Source organism: Bufo bufo, chromosome 5, assembly GCF_905171765.1.
Source record: "Bufo bufo chromosome 5, aBufBuf1.1, whole genome shotgun sequence".
Classification (NCBI taxonomy): Eukaryota; Metazoa; Chordata; class Amphibia; order Anura; family Bufonidae; genus Bufo; species Bufo bufo.
This window is the reverse complement of record NC_053393.1, coordinates 374,639,339-374,659,382: the sequence shown is the minus strand read 5'-3', so window position 1 is coordinate 374,659,382 and position 20,044 is coordinate 374,639,339. Positions and strand designations below refer to the sequence as shown.

The 20,044-nt window shown below is 43.7% G+C and overlaps 1 protein-coding gene across 3 annotated transcripts in view; it reads right to left on the bottom strand.

The window, feature by feature from the left end:
- RREB1 (ras responsive element binding protein 1) overlaps positions 1-20,044 on the bottom strand; it is a 74,945-nt gene that overhangs the window by 47,137 nt on the left and 7,764 nt on the right. For 2 of the 3 annotated variants that reach the window (XM_040432089.1, XM_040432091.1), the window contains exon 2: positions 17,043-17,105. The exons of the other annotated variant lie outside the window; for it this stretch is intronic. In XM_040432089.1, the coding sequence (XP_040288023.1) occupies positions 17,043-17,054 (12 nt within the window). In that variant the 5' untranslated portion in view covers positions 17,055-17,105. The remainder of the gene's footprint in view (positions 1-17,042; positions 17,106-20,044) is intronic. 3 annotated transcript variants of the gene reach the window in all.

The window sequence follows — 20,044 nt, the reverse complement described above, 5'->3', positions numbered from 1 at the left end:
TTGTGTGCCTGGCTGGTGATCGTACCGCAGTCCTGAGGCCTGTACCTCGCTACGGGCCTTTCTCCCATCACACCTTCATGATGCAAAGCATAGCGCGGCCGCAAAGGAACGGCGGCGTATATATACAGGTGAAATGCGAAAAATTTGAATATCGTGCAAAGTTCATTTATTTCAGTAATGCGACTTAAAAGGTGAAACTAACATATGAGAGAGACTCATTACATGCAAAGCGAGATATTTCAAGCCTTTATTTGTTATAGTTTGGATACACGCACACGACTGTATGTGTTTTGCGGTCCACAAATTGCAGATCCGCCAAAAAAAACTAACAGATGACATCCGTTTTTTGGTTTTTTTGCGGATCCATTGTAAAAATGCCTAAAAACGGACAAGAATAGGACATGTTCAATTTTTTTTTTGCAGGGCTACGGAACGGACATACGGATGCGGATAGCACGCAGTGTGCTGTCCGCATTTTTTGCGGACCCATTGAAATGAATGGGTCTGCATCCTATCCGCAAAAAAAAACAAAAAAACAGAACAGACACGGAAACAAACAACATTCGTGTGCATGAGGCCTTTGGATGATTATGGCTTATAGCTTGCGCTACTTTCACACTGGCGTTTTGAATTCCGTTTGCGAGATCCGTTTCAGGGCTCTCACAAACGGTTCAAAACGGATCAGTTCAGCCCCAATGCATCCTGAATGGTTAAGGATCCGTTCAGAATGCATCAGTTTGGCTCCGTTCAGCCTCCATTCCGCTCTGGACGCGGACACCTGCTTGCAGCGCTTTAGTGTCCGCCTGGCGATGCGGAGCCCAACGGATCCGTTTTTACTGACACAATATGGTGCAGTTGAAAACGGATTCGTCCCCCATTTACTTTCAATGTAAGTCAGGAAGGATCCGTTTTGACTTAGACTTTTTCTTTTAAAAAGAATAATGCAAACGGATCCGTTCTGAAAGGATACAAGCGTTTGCATTATAGGTGCGGATCCGTCTGTGCAGCTACCAGACGGATCCGCACGTAACGCAGGTGTGAAAGGAGCCTAATGAAAACCGCAAAGTCACAATCTCAGGTACCCTTTGCTCAGGGGGTATGGATTAATTCGTTGACTAGAGGGTGACACTTTGAGCCTAGAATATTGAACCTTTTCACAAAATTCTAATTTTAAGTTGCATTACTGAAATAAATGGACTTTTGCACGATATTTTAATTTTTCGAGTTTCGCCCGTACAGCATCACCGGCTAGACAGCGCCGTGTAGAGCTAGTCCTTATACATGCTTGTTTCCTTCAATCTGCCTGCAAAAGTGACCAACCTACAAGTCAAACGACTTATTCAGGATTGTATGCAAATACCATGGACCCAAAACCACAACTGCAGGCTCGTGGAGCCCCAGTCGCCCAGCAATCTTCTGTTTCCCTTGCTTTAAAAATAGCAACCGTTGGACATCTCCTAAGTTGCTGTAGATGTTGTTACTGCAGCTGAAACAATAGCACAATGCTGGCCTTGCTTCCTGACACCCCCTAAATGGATGAAGCACAATACAAAAAAAAAAAAAAAGCGTGCTGAGGCTGTACTCATATCCGCATTGGAGGCAACGTTCACAGCCTATGTCACATTTGACAGAAAACATAGAGCAGCATCCAGCACTATTTTGTCCGGTAAAGTGACTGAGACCTTGACGGAACCCAAAAAAAAAAAAACACTAAGTCCACAGGGTCCATAGGGCACTGCTGATCTTTGTCATTGGAAGGATAATCCATAGCTCAAGGGCTCATTCACACGACCATATCCATTTTTTACAGATCTGCCAAACAAGGATACGGATCGTGGGCCTTATGCATTTTTGCGGGGGCTGCAGAACGGACATACGGATGTGAACAGCAAACGATTTGCTGTCCGCATCTTTTGCAGCCCCATTGAAATAAATGGGTCCACATCCGATCCGCAAAATTGCGGAACAGATGCATACAGAAATATACAGTTGTGTAAATGGGCCCTAAAATGGGTTGTCCAGGATTTTACCACTGATGGCCCATCCTCAGGATAGGCCATCAATATCTGATCTGCGGGGGTCTGACACCCCATAAGTCCATCAATCAGCTGTTCTGCAGTAGCTTCGGTGACAGAGTTTGGCGCCAGAACTACACGGCTCCATCCACTGTGTAGTGGACAGAGCTGGTTACTGCAGTGAATGGAAGCAACACTGCGATAACCACCTCCGTCAACTACACAATGGACAGTGCTATGTAGTTCCGGCACCAGATCAGCGGGATGCGGGGTGTCTGACCACCACTGATCCATAGCCTATCCTGAGGAAAGGGCATCAATAGTAACAGCTCCTTTTTTTCTGCTGCTATGATGGAACAGAAACACAGAATTCACAATGTAGATGTGAACTCAGCCTTAGGCCTCATGCACACAAACGTTTTTTTTTTTCCCTGTTTACATTCCGTTTTTTTGCGTTCCGTATACGGAATCATTCATTTCAATGGATCCGCAAAAAAATAAATAAAAATGGAAGGTACTCTGTATGCCTTCCGTTTCCGTATTTCTGTTTTTCCGTCCAAAGATAGAACATGTCCTATTATTGTCCACATAACGGACAAGGATAGGACTGTTCTATCAGGGGCCAGCTGTTCCGTTCCGCAAAAAACAGAATGCACAGACGTCATTCGTATTTTTTGCCGATACGTGTTTTGCGGACCGCAATATGCTGAAAAAGCCAAATGGTCGTGTGCAAGAGGCTTTAGGCTCCATTCACACGTTTGTAATAATGGGTCCACATCCGTTCAGCAAATTGCGGAACGGGTGCGGATCCATTCATTCTCTATGGGGCAGGAATGGATGCGGACAGCACACAGTGTGCTGCCCGCATCCGCAATTCCAGAGCGCGCCGCCGATCTTCCGGTCCGCAGCTCCGAAAAAAAAATCAGAACATGTCCTATTCTTGTCTGCAATTGCGGACAAGAATAGGCATTTCTATGGTGGTGCCAGCCGGGTGTATTGCGGATCCGCAATACACTACGGACGTGTGAATGGACCCTTAAGGTGTATTCACACAACCGTATCTGTTTTGCGGTCCCTGCACTTTTCTCGGGCCCCATTGAAAAAATGCCTATTCTGGTCTGCAAAACGGACAAGAATAGGACATGTTCTATAATTTGCAGAGCGTGCATGGATGACATCTGCATTTTTTTTTGCTGCCCCATAGAAATTAATGTGGATTAAATGCAGACCAAAAATATGGTCAAGTGAATGCACCCTTAAGGGTATGTTCGCATAGCGGACATATCCTTTTGGAAAATTTGCTGCAGAAACCATGGCAGAAATCCAAAGGTTACCCTGAAAACTATGGGAGCCGATTTCTGTACGAAGATTGAGGGAGTACATCTACCATACATCTTTTCTGCAGTGATCAACTTTACATCCTGCTTAAAATTCCGGAGGTGGCAATCATTCCTCCCACACTCAGTTTACATCAGGCCGGTGCAAACAAGTGCTGATGTATGCGTTATCATCCATCGGGCAGTGTACAGCTCTTACTCACGGTCCTGTTTTTGGCATCAGCACCCATCACAGAGGTCAGCAGCACTGGACAATCCTATAAAAAGGCGTAAGCCTTGCAGCACCCGACCCAGAGGCCTCCACATCAAAAAAATAGAACTTGAGGCAGAGCACCAATAAATACATACACGGGTGAATAAAGGCATGTATATATTGGAGTACTGCCTCAGCTTCTATTTGCTTACCATGGAAGGCAGATTTCTAGATATGGAATACAGATGGGCTTCCAGTGAAAAGCTGAGGACTGCTACAGCTTCCTATGCCGATGGCATTATAGATAGAAAGAACAATCCCTTGATGTCCTTGATGAAAGGTGTCATGCAGAATCCCAGGGCACCACTGGCGCAAGCACTCGAGAGCCAACTCTTCTTGCAGAGCCTAGAACAGGACAATCTGCACATTTCATTTATGCCACTGGTTTTATTTTACTAGCGAGCACATGGCTGACGAAAATGTCAGACCAAAATATTCAGATTGTAATCTTGCTTGTACCTCATTTATGGAAGGGGGCTAACACTTTGCAAGGCACTGTGCCATGACTTCTTTGTGCAGGATTTGTAATTGGCCAAAAGCAATCCCCACCCCTAGAAGGTAGCACTGGAAAGCCAGCATTCCACAACGAAGGTATTTGCAAGGAGGCCACAAATGAGATGAGATGGCCTGCAGACCTGAAATGTGAGTGCCTGGCAACAGAAGAACCTCCTGAAACATGTACACAGCTTCCAGGATGCTGCTGGTGGTAAAAGCCCTGATGCACCGGCTTTCCACAGCCTTCAAATGGCTTGAACTTTATGAGGGACATTTACTAAGACGGTTGTCCCCCCCCAGGGATGCCATAGTATACAGCTTATTTATGACGAGGTGGGTGCCTCGTAATAAATTAGGCGCACATATGGCATTCTGAAAAACAACTCCAGCCCGTCTACTTTTTCAAAATAGTAAATTTGCAGGGGACGGAACCCAACACGTCCCCACTTCGCCCTAATCTCCTGTACTTGCCGTAAAATCCCTGAGCGACAATATTTTGTCACACAGGCATTAAAAAAATTATTGGTCCTAAAGAAAAGAATCATGATGAGGAACTAATCTCAAGGAGGACCTGTCGCCACCCCTGACTTTTCGGTTTTAGTAAATAATGGCATTCCACATGAAATAAAATAATCTGTAGGATCTTGTTGTGCGCTTCCTGGTCAGGGTTATGTCCATGCATTCTTACACTGTCCTATCAGTGGTACCTGTGGCAGACCTGTGTAAGGACAAGCCTTGATTATTTATAGTAGGAAAAACAGATGAACAGCGCATGAACAGAGTTCCAAGAAAAGATGCTCCAGAAATGTCATTACATGGGGAATGCAAGAAGTTACTAAAACACATGTCAGGAGAGGTGACAGGTCCTCTTTAAAGACACCGGTATAAAGTACAGGAGGAAAATGCTAAACATAGAAGCCGGGTAGGACGTCATTATCACCGACACATTTCGGTAGGCCAGTTAGTGAAAGAATGACAGAATACAGTGGGGATGCAGTTACTGTGGAGTAGTGTGGGATGTTGGGCAGGCTACATCTAACAGTTGTGCACTCACTAACAAATGGTCCATTCATGAAGCAAAAAAAAAAGTCTGTATGGAGGATTCTGATTCTACAGTGAAATGGAGGGTTGCTGTCTCCTCTCCTCCCACACAGTGGGGCGAGAAGGATAGAGCATGGAAGACTACACGCTCATCCTCATCATCACTGGTGAACAGTTTTGCCCTCAATAAATCACTTAGTCTTGATATAAAGAGCAATCATTTTGCTGGATGGATTGCTCTGATAGTCAATACATGAAGACCTGGTTCATAATGAAGATCTAAGTGGGTATTTAACCACTTCATCAACAGGGTTCACAGGTCTACCATGACAAGGGGAAAAACATAGAAGTCAAGAGACACTTTGTAAAATATGTTTAAAAATCATCACTGTTCTCTTGTTTACTGTAATACTTTTGTCCAACTAATAAAATGGCATAACCTATTGTTTGGCATTTACACGTCATCACGTAAACACTATTTTTTAATGACCCTAAAATATAGGGCCATTATATTTTGTGATAGGAAGCCATATTGAAACTTAATTAGGCCAATCATCAGGGATGAGCATTTGTAGAAACGCTCATTCCCAATTAGTGGCCTGTGTAAAAAGTGCTGGCGATCACTCGACGAACAAAGAAACCCTCGTCCTTCAAGTGATCGTCTGGCACCAAAAAAATTAATAAAAGAAATCATTGTTTCTGTGCAGCAGATCAGCCTGTATAAACAGGGAAACAACCGCTCTCCATGGGGATCAGTGATCACAATAGCAATTGCTCGTCCCAATACAAAAGACATGATTGCTGCATGTAAATGCAGCTCTCATCTCCCTGACCAGCAAGCAATTACAGGGAATGTTCTCTTCATTCCCAATAATTGCCTGCTATATCGGTCAGCATTATTGCATCAATATTTGTCAAGTCAAAACCAGGAGTGGGTCCAAAACACAGAAGAGGCACAAATATTTCTATTATACCTATTCTTTGTAGGCTCTAAAGTTTAGGTTTACATATAATGACTATTTGAAAACAGGCCTAAGACTACAAAGTCTTTTCCCCTAAAATTTTGTACTATACAATCAAGGCTCTTTTTGCACAGGCTTCTATTTTCAGGATCCTGGACAGATTTGATCTGTTACAATCTGATACTGCACAGTTTTTGTTGGCATGCTACCATCAAAAACCGTGAACCTGATAAAAAAATAAAAGACAAATGTAACCAGAGTCTAAACCATTTTTCTGAAAAAAATCACTACCTTCACCTTTGACAAAAACAAAGATTTTATATAAAGTAAGGTTCTAATAGAATAACGGCAGCCTTTCTGTAATACCAATACATGATGCAACACAATCTTTGTGAATTGTCCTTTACTACGCATACACCAAAGATAAAGTTATCTTCACCTGCTAATTGTACACTAGTACCCTGTATGCTAGTTACCCTGGTTAAATATTTGCCCGTTTATCAATAGCGGTGTAATATATATATATATATATATATATATATATATATATATATATATATATATATATATTATATATACACACACTATTCCCAGCTGAGATGACTCCATCTATTTACTGATGCTACATGAAACAGGCTGTAAAGCATCCAGTTTTCCTCTCCTCAAATCCAACTTGGAGGAATGAGTAATAGGTGCACATCGCTGCAGACCTGCTATTGCAAAATCTCTCGGCTAATCTCTCGCTCCCTTTTCTGCTACAAATCTCCAGGCAAGAGGATGCAGGCCAAAGTACAAGGCAAGAACATTGGCCAACTGTTGCTGCAGCCGCTCTCCTCCTCCTCCTCCTCCCACCAGTGTGTGGCTCCTACTCTTGCCAATCACCACCCTGCCAGCAGCTTCCCCGCCCTGCTCATTCTCCCTGACTGACAGCGGTGCTCTGTAAGCAGAAGGTGAAATCCATCAGTGAAGAGAAGAGTAAACTGCCTGTAGTGTCACCATGTACCATTAACCCTTCGCAAACACCACCCACCCTATAGTTCAGGACGTTGCTTTATCCTAGACATCCTGAAATGCTAAATCTGCATAATCCCCAGAGAAGAACTACTAAAAAAATAAAAAAAATAAAGTAAAAAAAAATTAACATTTCACACCTCCTGATGTCTGCAAAGTGATGGAAATATGGATACACCGTTGGCATCAACACTGCATTACTCTAGCCAAGGGCAATTGCAAAGGGTCACACAACTGCAAAAAGTTTCCAAATACTAATATTCTTTAGGACATTCTTTCCCGATTTCTCCCCCCCCCCCCCCCCCCCCCCCACCCCTCCCTCCCTCCCTGAATGAATGATAGGCAGAATGAAGCAGACCACATGATTGGTAAAAATAAATAGAAGAAAAGAGCTCTCATCCTTTTAACCTTGGACTCATTTGCTTCATCTGAGTCTGTGGGTACATTCTCTTTGCTAACCACTCAGCACACTGCAAGCTCTGATAATAATGGTTAATGTTTACTGAAACCTGCGCATGAACTGTACTAAACCCGATAGCAGAACTTTGCCTGCTCAGCCCTACAAGCATCCATGCCGCGTTACTTTTTATATTTGACTTTTTATGAAGTTTTTAAAGTTTAACAAGGGGCAAAGTTAGAAAGAAGCCACGGAAATATAAAAAGTTGCATCCCCGTACGCCATGCACACATTTCTGTAATACTGTCCTGAAGCAGCAGCTCAGACAAGTCATGAGAAACTTGTAAAAATACATCATGATGATGGCAAATACCATGGGGAGAGAGAAATGGCAATTGTGTAGAGGATAGAGCTTTAACAACAGTATCGTATACTGGTCTAGGTAAAAGGTGAAAACTAAACGTATGAAGGTCACACCATCATGTTCCCTTATTATTTCAGGTGTCTACTTTGGGAAGGTACTTAAAGGGGTTGTCCAAAACTAGAAAAACATGGCTACTTTCTTCCTATGGAATATACTTACCCACTCACCCACGTCCCTCCAGATCCCTGCACGGCCGCCGCCGCATGGATCAAAATAACTGGTGACGGGTGGGGTGCAGCCAATAGCAGGCCGTGACGGTGACCTGCTTCCTTAGCGTCACCCGTGATGCAAGGGGGCTGGTTACCGTCGCGGCCTGCTATTGGCTGCACCAAACATCCCCCCCCCCCCCCCATCACCGAGTGTTGTGATCCACGCGACGAGGAGATGCAGCAGTGGCTGTGCAGCGTTCTGGAGGGTCGTGGGTGCCGGGAACCAGATAAGCATCTTCCATAGGAGGGGCCCTGGGCATTGTGTGTGGGGGGGTGCCTATACTGTTGGATTACCCCTTTAAGGCAATATCCTCTGGTCGAGACCATATCATTTTGCCAAAACTTTATTTACTCAGTTTGTAACATAAAAAGCCGATTCAAACAACTTTCATTCTGATGGGTCTGAACAAGCCCTAGTAGAGTAGTTCTGCCATTTGATTTACCTTGGCAAGAAAAGAGAAAAAAAAAAGCCTTTTTCGTCTGGCTGCACCTTCCCCCAGCAGCAGGATGCTCTCCGGTGTACAAAGGTAACTTATAGTGTGTACTATCAGAGTGGAACAGCAGCAATAGAACCACAGTCACCCTGGAAGCAAGCTGCACCCTATGTTTAATGAACAAACAATGGTACCTTTTAAGCCGGGACCAAACAGGCCGAGCAAGGGGCGGCCAAACAGTCAAAGAACAGAGCCAATGTGATAACATGCAAGAATTCACTCACAATAGCTGTACATTCATTTGTAGGATTATCTTACCAGAACACTCAACATCTTTACCCCAACACAATATGATATAAAGAGGGTCTCCTTCGGAGATCACTGTCAGCACAGTGCCCGTCCCGCTATGACGATTCTGCCATGTAGAATGGGCACTGCACATCATCAACTGTAAAATATTCATAACCAGCTCTAGGAAGCAGTAAAATGAAGGTGCGTCTCTGTATCCCTCCATGGAGTAAGAAGTAGAGGCAATCATCGACAAAACACCACAAAGTTTCTTGGCCCTGGGGAGTGGCAGAATCTATTGTGACTTGAAGGAATCTTAGCAGAGGTTACATGCTGAAACATGGCCTCGCCAGGGGAAAAAAAAAAACACAGATAGGATCCTTAGACTAGATGTTAGCTTGCTGCTGTTCTTTACTCAGTCATCTTGGAAAGTCCACTCTATACAAATGTGCCATATTTTGCTAATGTAAAGTAGAATATTACGCCAAAGAAACGTTCCAATTACATTAGAAAACATAAGAAGATGATGGCAGCTGCAGAAAAGGTCTTCAGAAGGCAGCACCAAGTCTCACTAGTAGGGATGATCGAACTTGTGGTTTCAAGTTCGGCGTACAAGGTTCCGGGTTATCTAAGAATTCTGTTATGGATTCCGCTACCACGGACCATAAAACTTTTTGGTCCGTGGTAGCGGAATCCATAAACAGAGTTCTTAAATAACCTGAACCTTGTACACCGAACTTGAAACCACAAGTTCGCTCAACACTACTCACTAGGCATTGATAGCTAGGCCAGCTAACGTTACATCGGTCCACCTGCCCAAACAGTAGTACAGAAGAACAGCAAAGCAGTTGCCCATAGCATCCGGCTGGTGACTTGATTGGCCGTTATGGACATCTGTATCACTTTCCGTTTTTTCTAAACACAGTCCATTAAGGCTTACAAAAGCCACACCAAGTCAAAGCCTGAAGCATCAGTGTTTACAAAGTATACAAAAAAGGTCTACAAATGATGAAAAGGGTTAAAACAAGGAGAAAAAAACGGCAACAAAACAAACGTAATATGTGAACTTGTCTCAGCCACAAGGCTTGAAAGGAGCAACAGTTGGTGCCCAGAGCATTCATCCCCCTCCCCCCTGCTCTGCATCTCCTCCACACCCTTCCAACAACTATCACAAATCCTCAGGCCTCGACTGCCAGCTGACAGAACTGTTTAGTCAGCAGCAAGAGGTAGAGATACACAGATCTTCTAGTCCATCACTGTGCCCCACTGCGCACTGCTGCTTCCTCACATAAATTGTAGTCTAGCAAATGTAAAATTGTATAAATCACAGCAAGTGTAAGCATATGTTCATAAAAGTCTCTAAAAACTATAACCTACATGTTGGTCTGGATGGGTAACAGTACAACGTTTCAGGCTTCTTAAAAAGATAAAAAGACAGAAGGAACCAGGCTCGGACTGGCCACAGGTGAATCCCCCAGAGGCAGGTGGGCCCCTCGTACACAGCAAATTCACTAACATTTACGTCAGTTTCCTGGCGATTGAAATGTACTGTAGTCAGGGGCTGGAGTAGATTTCAATCTAGATGTATGGACTGCGTGAGGCTTGCGCCTCCTCAAAAATTAGCCCAGGGGATATCAAAGACCAGCGTGAAATGCCAGTGTGTGATAAATGACCCACAAGGTCTCCAGGACAAGAGTCTGCGGCGCAGGCCACACCAGAAAATAAATGTGTGTTGGCGCAATTTTAAGGAATTTGCGAACAGGAGTCAGGAAATGTCTGCATGTACCTGCACAGTGATCTCCTAGGCACCCCAGTCAAACACTGGGAGGAACTGTCTAAGAACTTGTGCAGAGGAAAGTGGAGCAGTTGCCCATAGCAACCAATCAGGTCTTTGTTTAATTTCCCATTGTTAAAGGTGTTGGATTTAGACTGATTGCCATGGGCAACTACTCATTATTCCTTTGCTTCATCTTCCTCACAATAAAATTTTTAGTCGACTTTGAATCATATAGTGGGGTAAATGTACCAAAACTGGTGCAATGGTAAAGTGGAGTAGTTGCCCAGAGCAACCAAGAGTAGGCATCGGACCGATTGTTCTTTATCAAGTCACAGAGGTAGCCTTACATTTCCTAGAATTGGGGTGTATTCAGACACTGCATTTGGAGGAACCTCTGAAGCACCTTCTCAATATCCACATAGTGGTATCAATAGGTACATTGTTAATAAGCCACGGTGAGGTTTCTAAAATGACATAGAAATGTTTTGTTGTCTAATGGCTTCCATGGGGTGTTATTTTTCTATGGCTGAAATGTCATTGCACCCTACTCAACCAGACCAACAGATATTGGCAGGTGGAAGCATCACGGGAATACGACGGTTTGACCGACCGCTTTCTCACTCTGTCCTCCCATACATATACATGCTCTGCCAAGCATGTATATGTAGCAAATTGAGAGAACCCACTGTCGGACGTCTCTGGCAGCGGTTTATCTCCCCAAGAGCAAAGTCTACAGTAAACAGCCTTCTTGTGGCATTTTTCATCCAAACGTAGCACGCTCTGGGTGTGGTTTTAGGGGCTGTCCAAGTTTAGGAAGGACAGCACCCGGTCTGAACTGACCCATTCAACTGAATGGATATCTTCACATGAGAGATTTTCCACATGGACCACTGGTCCATGCCAAGAAAATCACAGCATGTTGTAACTTTAATCTTTTTTTTCCAGCAACACTCATTTATTCAAATGAATGGGTCTGCAGGTAAAACCAACCGTACACAGACACCATCCATGTGCCGTCTGTTTAAAAACGTCACCATCTGGAACAAGTACGAATTTCCCATCATCCATATGAAAGACTCCTAACAAAATAAAGGTCACCACCACAATAGGAGGCCTCCATCCACCACCATCCACATGAGGCAATACTAATGATAACAGTGACTGGACTTTATATCTTATTTGTGTCAGATATCTGATTGAATTATTTTACCATTTATACAGTCATCTTTACTATGATCTAACATCTAAGGTTGTTGGCCCCACAAAATCTCTACAGAAATGTCAGCCTTGGGTTATCCGCCTTCAGGGCCTTTTGGACAGACACCCCCCACATCACTGGATTTATGGAGGGAAGAATATCTACATGCTCCCCCCCCCCCCCCACTATGGTCCCTATTGTCAATTGTCATCTGTTTTGAAGGAGGTCACACGTGCCGCTGCAGCCAATGACTAGCCACAGTGCTGACATATCCCGCATGTGTCACATGACCAATCAACATGATGCAAGCATGGGGGTCAAGTCACCGCTGAGACCAGTCATTGTCTGCAGTGGAACACGTAACACCCAGTTGGACGGGGGTCAAGAAAGGCCCCTGAAGATGGATAATCCCTTTAAAAACACCACATACAAGCTAACACTACCCCAGAATGCCCGGGCCCCTCCTCTAGAGCATACTTACCTGCTGTGTCCCTCCGGATCCCTGCACGGCCACCACTGCATCTCCCGTCGCGCGGATCAAAACATCCAGTGATGGGGCGAAGCAGCCAATAGCAGGCTGTGACGGTGACCAGCCTCCCTAGCATTGCGGGTGGTGTTAAGGAGGCTGGTCACTGTCGCGATCTGCTATTGGCTACTCCCCCTGTTGCCGGGTGATCCGCGCGACGGTTAGATGCAGTGGTGGCCGTGCAGGGATCCGGAGTGACGCGGGTGCCGTGGAGCAGGTAAGTATGCTCTACAGGAGTGGCCTGGGCATTCTGGGGGTCAATATGGGGATTGGATAACCCCTTTAAGCTAACAATAGAAACACCAATATATCAGAAAAAGCCTGAATTAAAATGAATATCTGTCAGGTAAGATGTGACGACATTGTGGAGTGAACGCTGCACACAGTGCAGATTTATGTGGAGAATATCCAAATGAAGTCTGCACCAAAGCCACACGATTTATCAAGTTTTTTGTCTATTTTTGATGCTGATTTTCGGCAGAGCTCGCCGTACCATTGAAAAAAAACACAACAAATTGACAAACTGCGATTTCAAAATCCACAAAGCAGGTCACAATTTCTGCGCAGAAAAAAAAAAAAAAGCAAAGTGTGGATGAGACTTGTCTAATCTCATACACTTTGCTGATACTGTACTACGCTGCGTTTTTTTCTGCACGAAATCGGCACCGCGTGCAGCCACCGTAAAGGTTAGACGCAGTACCGTATTTTGTTCTATAGCAGTGGGCTGCGTTATGCAGACTAAAAAGAAAAGAAAAGTTAGAAAGCAATAAAAGACAGACATTCTGTTAATAAGCAAAAGCCCTAGAAATATAGAAGATTCTCTTCACGCCCATTTGCAACCGTTTTTAGATACAAAACCGCACATGTCCAATTAACCCCTTAGAAACTGAAGAATCCCACGCTGTGGCCTAGCAGCAAACATTTTAATGGAAATCATATTGCCATGGCCCCCTCCCTGCAGCTCTGTGATCTACTGAAGCAACTTCCCCCATCTTGTGGGAGCAGCCTGCATGTTTCACTTCCCCAACCAGTGATGCCTGTCTAGGTGCCCAGCCTGTCTCCAGCTCCACTCCTGCTAACCCCTTCAGGGTCGGAGGCACAGTGCATCCATTTAAGTGAAGGATTGGCTCTGGCTCATCCCATTTCTTAATTTTTGACTAGATAAAGGGAAGCAATAATAGGATTAGGGGAAGCAAGATTTAAAAAGGAGTTTAAAAGTTTTTATATACTTTACATCGGGGTCCCTGCAACACAACAGGCTGCACACGTTCCTGGACTTTAAGACTGTTCATATTTGCATCTAAAATGCGGCTGCTAGACAACACGTCTGGTGCCGCTTTTCTTGTGAATGTGGGTGGGGGATCCATCTGAACAAACCCGCCTGAGGGGGTCTGACAGCCGTAGAGATGCAAATAAAGCATTAATTGTTTTTGTTCTTTTTCTATAATATTCAGGTAAGTCATCAATTTGACAATCAAGTCATCTTGCTGCACCGGTATCAAAAACTAGCACATCTTAAAGGGGTGGTACAGTACAAAGATACTGATGAGCTATCCACAGCATAGATCATCAACATTAGATCGGTGGAGGGGGTTCAACTCTCGGCACCCCGGCCGGTCAGCTGTGTGAGTGCCACTACGACTTTAAGTTCTAATAGCTGATCGATCGGTGCCGGGAGCATCACTCCCTTGCCGATGTGATGTTGAAGATCTATCCTAAGGATAGGTCATCAATATATTTGCACTGCACAACCCCTTTAAGTCTCCCCGTGCACATTAGTGGGTTTGGCTGACAATCTAATGCCAGGAGTGCCCCATCCACTTTTTCCTGACAGCTGTAGGGTTAGAGAAGGATTGGGTGAAAAATTCAGTTCGCCCTATCCTTTAGTTTCTTAGAGATAAGCTACCACAAGAAGTGTCTGGCAGCGGCTTTCTCCTCTCTGCCCATTGACAACACATGTTGGTTTCCATATATCCTACCAGTTACTGTTGTTTCCCTCTGGCATGGTACAGAAACTCCAGAGGGAAACTGATCCTACGGTTTTCTATGGGACATCAGTCCGCCATAGCATGCAACTTTTTTGGTCCGGTGGATCCAGGCTGTGGATGGTAGACTACACTAAACTTCACAAAAGTCTAGTACACACACATCAGTTGTGTCCAGGTTCTGCATCAAATACCTGACCGGACACAACTGATATACAGTATGTGCACCCACCTTCACCATGAAGAAAAAACACATCAAAAGTGATATGGTTTATGTCCAACTTAGAATAATACAAAGGATGTAGACGTCTCCAGTGCTATGATGATCATCCGTAGTCCTCCTGTGCATTTGATCTTGCCTTCACAGGTTACTGCACCCTGCCCTTGAAATGTACCATGCAAAAACTACTTCATCATTCCCATGTGATCAAGCAAGTTATTGTGGAGATTATTTTTGGTGCCCTCTATCTCACAGTTTTCCCTCCCTTGCATTCCTCACATTACACTATAGGTCCTAGCTTCTTAAACCGTCTAAAGTAGGCTGTAGCGTAACATACACATCCTATACCAAACCTAAACTTTCATCCCACTCATTTAAAATTTGCTTGTTCCGCAACACAAACCCTATGCATGACGGACTACCAAGAGGCCACGAGTTGTCATGCATTACTATGGATAGTACCACACAACAAACAAGCGTTCTGTCATACACGCAATAATTATAGGTTCTTTCATCTAAATTACATTTCAAACAAGTCTATAGCATTTGTATTTGAATTAGTTCTATCAATGCAATACAATTTTAGAAGGCTTCCTATGAGGGATTGCACTGCAGATGCACCCAGGCCGTGGTGCTTGAGGGGACCAAATGCCTGCTGCCACATAAGACGGCAGGACGAGAAATGGGGAGTATAGAGTTCTGATGGCAATACATGACAATTTCATCAAAAAGCACCAATGCTAGATGGACCTACTGTATCTTAGGGTGAGTTCACATCTGCTTTGAAAGCTCAGTCTCCATTAAAAAGACCGGACAAAAAAAATCCTGCCCCATTGTAGTCAATTGAGTCTGTTGAGCTCCATTCGGGGTCCAGTTGTGTGCCCTATCCGGCACTTCTGTTATTCTGCTCCTCTAACGGAAGAAAAATAGCAGTGACCCGGCCTTACTATATAAAGTAATAAATAGGATCCTATACCATGTTAAAGTCATTACATGCAAAGGTACGGGGGAATTTTCTCCAAGCTATGTCTCTGAACACCGGTAAATACTTCTGTTATAACACTGGAAAGAGCATTAATAACTCACATTACATAGTTATACACAGAACTCAATGAATACAAAAACATTGCAAAGAGCAAACGACTGCCCGAAGGGGAAGCATGGCACAGTTGTAGAGTTCCCACAGAGTGTAATAGTTAAACTATTGATGGGAAAACAGAACAAAATGGGGGCTGTGTTTTAGGTGAAAACAAGTGGTCTGCTTACAATAAATAACCAAAAAATGAAGCGTACATACAATCAGTGCTGTCGAACAAACGGAGGACCCATATACATAAGCACAGGTCTGGAAACAACGTGCAATCCTATAGGCTGCCTTATTGTTGTTACGCAGGGTAGCAAAAATATATTAGCATAAGACAGGGATGCCCAACCTGCGGTCCTCCAGCTGTTTCCAAACTACAACTCCCAGTGTACCTGGACAGCCTACAGCCATCAGGGCATGTTGGGAGTTGTAGCTTTGCAACAACAGGAGGGCCATAGGTTGGGCACCCCTGGCATAAGATGTACAATTAGGCGCTAACTGGCTATCGGGACCTGGTCAACTCTAATGCAAGTCGTTTTCACTGAGATTCGCCATACACCATCCAAAATTCTCACAGCTGCTGCTCAGCATCAGATGACAAACCAACACTTTCTTGGGATGCATCACTTGATTTGAGTAAGTTTTGTTATCCGATGCTGAGGAGCAACTGTCAGAGTTTATAGGAAACACATCACATAGACATTAAAGTGTTGTCGGCCGAACACTCTGTTTCTGGTGGAACTAGCCTACATTCTAGTGGGTATGGCTTCCCTGGCAGATGAAGATGGGGCAGAGAAGGATTGGACCCGCTAACTTTTAAAACGCAATTCTTTTGGTCTCCCAGAAGATGCGCCTAGAGTTGTCTGGCAGCGTTTTTTCCCCCCTCTTTCCCCATTGAAAACACATACATGTTCGGCCAAGCCAAGTGTTCATCCGACAGCTTCTGAAGGTGTATGGGCACTCTTAGATTGCACGTGGCAAATCTCAGGGAACGCGGACCTGTGAGCTAACTTTCTAGTGCCCTGACCATTTACCTTTTCATCACTATTTAACCTTATAATTTTCCATAAACTTTTGCAACTTTATCTCAAGTTATGACGGCTGCAGCCAAAGGTAACCTAGTCCATTGTTCACACCGTCCGATGAGTTGGTTATGTCTCGTTAATCAGTCTACTTGGATTACAAGTATGGCCACAGAAGACTAGTCCCATCATCTTACCACAATAAAGATGTTAATCAAACCAAGATCTATTGTTTGGTTGTCTTTGAAATGCTGATTATTCTAAAGAACATTATCTTATCACTGGTTTTTCATGTCTGGAGAGAGCGGAAATGAAAGGTAGAAAGAGAGGGAGTGGGAAAGAGTGAAATATAGCCCTTATATACCTGGTTTTCCATCGGTGAATGCCTGCTCTCTGTCCCAGTCACCACAGGGGTCACTTTAGGTTTCTGCAATTCATTAGTATCTATTAGAAGCGTCAAACTACTAGAGAGTCCACATTATTTTTACTTAAGCATCATTTTATTTGACTATGACAGTGTAGAATATAAATGACATTAAACAAGATAAAACAAGGGCATTCACAGTCATTCCCATGTCTGGAGGATGTCCTCATAGCATCAATGCAACTGAAAATCCAGGCAAATGTAGAAATGGACATGAAAAGTCCCCCTTCAATGAACAAGATACTTTCCTTATGGGCCCTTTCACGCAAGTATATCTGTGCATCCTTATTCTGGCCCTGGAATATGCATGGATAACGGATGATATACCATCCAGATTGCTTCAGTAATTCATCTGAATTTACATGCGTATTCCTTCCCCCCTACATTCTTGATGCACTTCCATAGACTACGATGGGCGTATTTGGATAAAAATGCGCACATAACTAGGACATGCTGCATATTTCAAATACTGATGCAAAATATACGGCCAAGTGAATAGCCCCATTAATTAACCTTACAGGGGGGTTCTGGCACACAAAATACACGTCATATACAGATTGGAAAAATGCTTGTGTGAAAGAGGCCAATATCTTAGGCCACATTTACATCACACATTATATATTTCCATTGTTCTGCTCCATTAGAGGAGCAGAACAACAACAAAAATAGTAAAAGTGCCTAACGGAGCCTCCAACGCAGATGTTAACGTGTCCATATTGTAACAAAAAAAAAGTTTTTCTTTCTTTTTAGTTTTATAGTCATGGAGTACTACAGTTTAAGTGCCTCATCAATCATTAAGAAATAAGTTGAGGTCTGAATAAGTTATCGTTACGTGACCTCCTCTGGTTTTTAGGTGGTGCCACAAGCATAGGGTCTTCTGTCTACGTATCTCCAGTACATCACCGCAATTTGAAAGACCTCCAAACCAAAAAAATAAATAAAAAAATAAAAAAGGTGTCCAGCCTTTAATATGTTAAACAAAACAAAAAAAACAGACAAAAATATATTAGAAAATATTTCCCAAAAATATCCTACAGAGAAACTTTCCATGCTGACCAACAATTCTAGGCAGATTGCAGTTGCACACACACTACTTGGAACACACAGCATCCTCCCTTCCCAGGATCAGATGATGAAATGATGAACCAACACCCATCAGAATCCTTGTTTTTAACTGCTAGAACAAAACCTGGGTGCGTTACACAGATCTGGACGGAGTGCCACCTGGTTGAGTTTCAGGAGCAGCACATAAGAAAGTGTGTGTTCTGGCTAGGATTCAGTTTTGAAATCTGGCACTGTTGTATATGTTACCTTTCCAGCATCTTGTTACCATCCTGTGAAGGGATTTATCTGCTTTGCTCCTGGAGGGACCTGGACTACACTGCAAGGCTTTTGCAAGTAGGAGTGAAAGCCAAACAAAAGTAACACCCCCCACACCTCTTACTGGCAGTACCGTAACCCCCGCTAAGCCAGGAGCCTAGGCAAGGTACAGCAACCCATAATTAGGTATCCGGAGACGAACAGAAAGGTCTAATTGAATAGATGCTACTGAAGAAAGTTTTATTGCAATCATCATAGCTACACATATACATCACAACTCTGACAACTCTACCAACACGTAAAAGTAATACTGGTTGTAAAAAACAACAACATGCAAAAGACATAAGCAGTGGGATCGAGTTATCAAAATCACTGAAGGAAAAGTCCTCCTAGAGGGAAATGAGTTCCCAAACAGGAAGCAAGACATGCGGTCCGGGCTATTAGGTAGTAGCCAACATCCTCTGCAAGAAACTTAACTTGCTGAAGAGCAAGACGCGACTGTCCAGAAAAGAAATCAAAAAGGTTTACGTCTTTATAGGTCACAGGGGTTAACGTTCGAGTTAAATATTTAAAACTAAAATAAAAATATTAACAGCATCATCTGGACTGCGTTAGGAACGTAGAACATTAATGTAGGTACGCCTGGACCAAGAACCTGGACCACGGGTACAACAAGATAAGGGCTGCGCCAGTTAAGAGCTAATAACCAGCTAAGCAGATAAGGCTCCAGATAAAAGACAGGCAGCAGTGGGAGGGTGATTTTTGTTTCTTATTCCAGGCCAGGCCCTGAACAAGCAGTGTCAGAGACAGGCTAGCAGTAGGGGAGACTGTGGTCAAGTAAATATATCTTTAGTCAGCCATCAGCAGGAGATTCTATCAAGAGTTCTTCATTAGGGGCAAATAGTCTGGAGCCAGTAGTGCCGGGACGGTATTCAGATGTTATAATTAGCCCACAAAATACTCATAACGACTGTGTTCATCCCACACATTTTTTTGGTCCCTAACATAGCAATGGCTATTCTTGTCCACAAAACGGACATGTTCTATAGTCTGCAGAGTGGCTGCATGGATGTGGACAGCACATGGATGACATCTGTGCCCTGTCTGCATTTTTTGTGGTCCTCTAGAAATTAAAGGGTCTGCGTCCGATCAGATGTAGACCAAAAATACGGACTTGTGCAGGAGGCCTTATTTTAGGCCTGATTTCCATCTGAACTAATGGTTTAGATATGGGGCTGCTGACAAATGACTATTACAAGAACTCATTGTTAAAAAAAAAAAAAAAAAAAAAAAAAAAAAAGGCTATTTTACACAAATATTGATGCACTGGATCATAGGGACAGTTAGTTCTGGCATCCGTTTCTCTCCTGCGTTTCTGGGAAACAAGCATATGTCCAGATATATGGGAAGCTGGCCTTATACATGCATGATTACAGGAGCAATGGCTTCCACAGTTTTCAGTAAATACTGTAACTACAAAACGGTTCATTGTAAAAGGACCCAACCATATCCATACTACTGACAATCTAATGTATATGAGGGTGGGAGAGGCTCCCAACTGTCCTCCACCAGCGCAAGTCATAGGAAAGGAGAGTAGGACATGTTGGATATTAAGTCACTGC